General features: G+C 38.7%; 1 protein-coding gene across 2 annotated transcripts in view; it reads left to right on the top strand.

Annotated features, from left to right (window-relative positions):
• Positions 1 to 2,110: 2,110 nt before the first annotated feature.
• The window catches only part of LOC107740471 (solute carrier family 12 member 4-like), a 21,185-nt gene continuing 18,061 nt past the window's right edge, over positions 2,111 to 5,234 (top strand). For both annotated transcript variants that reach the window (XM_016552926.1, XM_016552924.1), the window contains exon 1: positions 2,111 to 2,401. In XM_016552926.1, coding sequence (XP_016408412.1) covers positions 2,263 to 2,401 — 139 coding nt within the window. In that variant the 5' untranslated portion in view covers positions 2,111 to 2,262. The remainder of the gene's footprint in view (positions 2,402 to 5,234) is intronic.

The following is a 5,234-nucleotide window of genomic DNA, read 5'->3' as shown; positions in this document are numbered from 1 at the left end:
ATACCTCAAGCGTGAGACGGAAATGTTATGCCCCTTGCCATATTGTGATGATGCCCTGTCAGGCCGGAACAATGATTCAAAACCATGAAAACCCATTATAAACTAGGCATTCGTGCCTACCTGATGTAATAGATTTAATGCGGGTGCGGTTCGCGACTCGCAGTCTTTGTCCAACGGGTCTGGTCTGGTACAGAATTAAATTAGTGCTGCTGTTGGATAACGGGTCAAGTGTTCTGTTAAGTAGCTACTGCTGGTGCACGTTTCCCAAACGACCCGTGCAGGACTCTGCTTTGAACTGCTTTGCGTCTCTCCATAAGATAACCTCACGTGCGCAATGCGCCATTTACAGGTATTTCCCTAAACCGCCGGTGCCACAGAGACAGCTTCATGTGCGCAATGCGCCATTTACAGGTATTTCCCTAAACCGCCGGCGCCACACAGCTCATATATTTTTCCGCCAAGGGATGAGAACGTAATGATTACGAAAACGATTATTTATTTTTGATAATTATTATTTTATTTGTTAGTTTTTCAGTAACTGTTGTTAGTTACGTTTCGTTTTAGTTTTTCAATTATTTTGTCATTTTTATTTTATTTCAGTTTACGAAATTGTTTTTTCATCAATCGTTTTCGTCTTAGTTTTAGTTTTCGTTTACGAAAATAACCTTGGTTCGGTAGACGTTCGATCGTTTGATTTTAGCATGGAATATGTTTCATATATTTCTCTGTTCACGCTCCACTTCATCTGCCAGTGAATGCAACGATCTTATCAGATCTCCAGCCGCCATGTTTCAAACGAAATTTTACTTTTGCACCAAACTTTGCACGTAGGGGTAATGGAAAATGTCAATTTAAATACAGAAATACAAAGCCATTTTGAATATTGCGTTGCCAGTTTGAATATTGCATTGCCATTTTGCATATTGCATTTTAAATTGAATTTCGTGAACCAATGAACCAATCAGCTTGTGCCAAGTCGTTTAACTCTCTGAATAGCATCAGTTACGTTAACACCCCGTCAGAATGCGGCATCTAGAGTTTCATGACTGAACTATATATTTTTACTTTTTTTTTTATTTTTATTTTTTTATTAATTATTGTACAAACACAAAATGCAAAGAGGTCCACAGCAATTTTTTAATTTCAATATTTCAAAATATATATTTTACAGATTTTTATCAAATAAATGCAGCCTTGGTGAGCATAAGAGACATCTTCCAAAAACATTTAAAAATGATCGACCCCATACTTTGTAAGGTAGTCTATCATTTAAATGTAAAATACACCTAATAAGTGTTTGAAGACTTTAAACACAAAAGAGTCTTGCAAATACATTTTATAGTCTCTTAAAAATGCAAATGCATGTATTGCTTTGGGCAAGACGACAGAAGGACCTGGCCTTAGGCAACCAAAAATGGAAACCTTAATTACAGACTACTACAACCATCCCACATCTTTTTGTGGTCTTGTTGCATGCAGTTCCTTGAAAGGAAATGTTTAAACTGACAGACACCAACACCCTTGTGTATCACTTAAAGACAAGAATCTTGCAAGAAAAGACAATCACAAAGTTACATACCCTAGTAATCAGCAGATATGCTGCTAATGCTTAAAATAGGATGTCTACATTTTGGTGCACCCCATTTGGTCTAGGTTAAAACTATTACTATTATGTGAATGTGTATGACTGAGCTGTTACTGTTACCTATTAACTTGGAATAGACTGCTGTGTGTACACTCATGCCTACTAAAATAAACTTGAAGTATACTACTTTTTGGTAAGGGAATGTATTTACCATTTCCTTTTGACATGCAGACCAAATCCAATGAAGTTTTTCCCTGAAAGATTTTAGCATATAAATGGTATAATATTATGCTTTAAGTGATCTTCATTCAAATAATGTAATGGATCTGGGTTTTAACAGCTGAAGTATGAAACAATCCATCACACATACTGGTCCTTTTACTCATCAAGATTGTGATTCACATTTTAAGCCGGGAAACAGGAGTGAGAGCGAGACTCACGGCTGTGAGAGCAGGGGGAAACTGTGAGACAGGCCAAAGTGTCAGAGCCTCTCTATTTGTCCGAACAGGAGGAGGGACCGGGGGAAGAAGGTGGGGACTATGCTAATGGATTGAGAGGAAGTGAGGGAAGACTAGAGGAATGTGTTGGAGATTTCAGGGAGAGTTCAGCTGGGAACGTGCTATCTGCCAAAAGAAGAGAAAGAGAGAGACAGATACTCACGCTAAACGGATAAAAATATGCCCCATTTCACCGTGGTACCAGTGCAGGATAACTCTCCGTCCAACTATGACAGTCTGGAGGGAATAAACTGGGTGGATTACAGAGACACAGGACAGGGAGGATACCCTGGACATGGAGACACAGTTAGCTCAGATGGTAAGTTTTTTTCTTTAATTTGTCACTTTGTGAAAAACAGTCCCGAGGTGTAAACTTGGGTTTAACTAACTCAAGATCTGAGTTTGAAAGTTTGATTTAACTCTAAAACTCTTTACAAACATCCTCTAACCATCAGCAATACGGTAACCATGGCAATCGTTCCATCAGTAATGTCACAGGACCCACTGACTACTCACATTCCAGTTTTTGGGAAGTTCTGAGGGAGCTTTATCATGTTGGCAAAGTTGCATCTCTATAAAATGACGTATATTTGATATAAGGGGAGGGATTTAAGAGCAACTCAAGCCGGGACTCTTGGCACAGTGCTGACATGCCAGACACCACTATGGTGACAAAGGAAAACAATCAAGAGCCAAAGCAGAGGCGGGACCGGGGGGTCTGCAATAATGGGACAGGCCTCAAGTATTCTTGGACACAAAAGATGGAGCCCTCTCCTTGTGCCAAGACAGCAGCTGAGGGTTTAACTGGCATTAACTGGCAATTCCTTTCTCTTGCGCATTCTAAAAAAGAGAAAGGAATTGTAAGATAGAGACGTGTGTGGCCCTAAGGCATGATTAAGAGACATCAGCATCTGTTTACTGCAGCTGTAACTGGCATATGGAGAGACCACCAAGTCTGTGGAGACACAGCTGTCTTTTTTCCCCTTTGTGTGTTGGGGAAAAAAGGTGCAAATTTGTAAGTGAGGCTTTTGTAAATGGGATATGCACACCATAACACAGACAAATACTGTATATAGCCAGTGTACTGTATACTAATGGCTTGTTGTTAGTAAGGTCAAGAGAGTGTTGCTGGATCCAGTCTTGTCATGCTTATGCCTGGCTTAGTAAAAAACGAATAATATCTTGCAGAACAGATGCTGAACTTGCATCTTAAAATGGATGAACAAAGTGAATCATTGAATGAATAACTGCAGGAATTTAAAAAAAAGAAAGAAGGAAAGAAAATGTGTGCATGCAGATTCTTGCAATACAACATTCCATATGTAATAATTATACAAATTAATCATTGCAACAACAACAAAGAACCCCATAATCTCAAACAGCCAACTTTAGCGGGAAATGACGAGTGGAACATAATCCAAATGAAAGAGGCCCAAAAAGGACATTTTATTACAGAAAAGTAGAAAAAGGAAAATTTACTATAAATACACACAGTGATTTTCACATCATGCATTTCCCATACATTTTTGAGAGTCTTTACCACTGGCTCTTTAAAATCTTTCTGTGTCTCAGTCGCTCTCTCTCAACCTCTTTGAGTATGGAAATTACATGCTGGAATACTTGCAGGAGTGCAATTACATAATCCTATTTCTAAGTTTATAATTTCCTAGCAGAAGATGTGTTTGTCCATGACTCTAATAAATCCTGTGCTGGCCCTTAATGTGTTTGCATTTGTGAATTCAAATTAAGCAGTCACCTCAACCCATTGACCTCATAGAGGGTCTTCTGAACATTTAAGCAAAGATTGACATCAGAAAAGGTGGTCGCAGAAATTGTGGTGGTCTTTGAGGTTGTAGATCTCTTTTTACCAAATAAGTTTGCATGATTTTCTCTGTGTAAGCAAGGGTGTAGATGGATGAGGAAGAGTGGTCTTATGTGGCAGTCGCACTGGTGGATCATATAACTTTAGGAGGGGCAGAGTAGAAGAAGGGTGTTCACACTGCTAACTTTGTTTTTTAGAGTGTTAGCTCAGCGACGTTTAGAGCAGGAAGGCACACTGCGGTCATTGTGCTGAAACAGGCCTGTAATGGAAAAGCATCAACTCTCAGTCAAACCCATGAACCACGTCATGCCTTACTTCCACGTTACTTACAGGAAAACAGATAAAGAGAGGGGTGAAGATAGATAAAGAGAGTATTTTTCCCGCATATATGAAAGTAATAAATTCCTGTTCAGTACAGTCCTATAAAAACAAGCTGTCGGAAATCAAACAATTTTCTAACACAATTGGAACAGGTTTTTATAGATTTATGAGTGGGTTTAACACAAACCCAGTTGGTGTGTTCCTCAACCGATGACCAGGGAGGAAGTCATCCACTTTATAACCTGAAGGAGTAGTTATTTGACATGGAAAAAGCAACATCATGCTACTTTCGAGTGGGAGCTGCTTGGCAGTCCTCAACACCAAGAATGTCTCTGCTTCTTAAGGTAACAATAGATCCTCTTCCACTATGAGGGCCTGTATTAGTTTTTGTTGAAAGACAGTTGTACTTGACAGGCACAGAATGTCTTAAACTGACCTATCTCTTACTAATCTCATATATGAAATTGTTTTGTGGATATATCAAGATCAGGAACAGAGCTAATAAATATAGGTACAGTATAAAGGCAGTCATTGATCCACTTTGGAGGGGTCATCTAAACCTCATCAAGCTCTCAATAACATTCAAAAGTTTGGGATCAGTATGAGTTTTTAAAAGAAATTAATACTTTTATTCAGCAAGAATGCCTTAAATTGATCAAAGGTGACAAAGGCATTTATAATGTTAAAACATATTTATATTTCCCCTTATGGAGTCTCTGAGTCGCCCGCCAAGCACGTTCTATAAATAGCCTAAATTAGCGTCGGGCGATAAATGATATCATATCGAGATTATGATAAAATTTATGTTAATAATGATGATAAGCTCTGGACTTTTTTAATCAATATGGATTAATCTAACATCCTATCACACAACAGAAATAAATGTTACAGCAACCAGTCAGTGCACGTCACTAATAAGTCTGCATGTTCTGTGTGTGGCTGTGTGAATGCGTGGAGTAGTTTCACCTGATACACAAACTCAAACACACGTGACTCGCGGTTTTTTTAC

Source organism: Sinocyclocheilus rhinocerous, unplaced genomic scaffold (assembly GCF_001515625.1).
Source record: "Sinocyclocheilus rhinocerous isolate Xijiao unplaced genomic scaffold, SAMN03320098_v1.1 scaffold225, whole genome shotgun sequence".
In the NCBI taxonomy this organism is placed as follows: Eukaryota; Metazoa; Chordata; class Actinopteri; order Cypriniformes; family Cyprinidae; genus Sinocyclocheilus; species Sinocyclocheilus rhinocerous.
The sequence above is the reverse complement of the archived record's forward strand: the minus strand, read 5'-3'. Positions and strand labels throughout refer to the sequence as shown.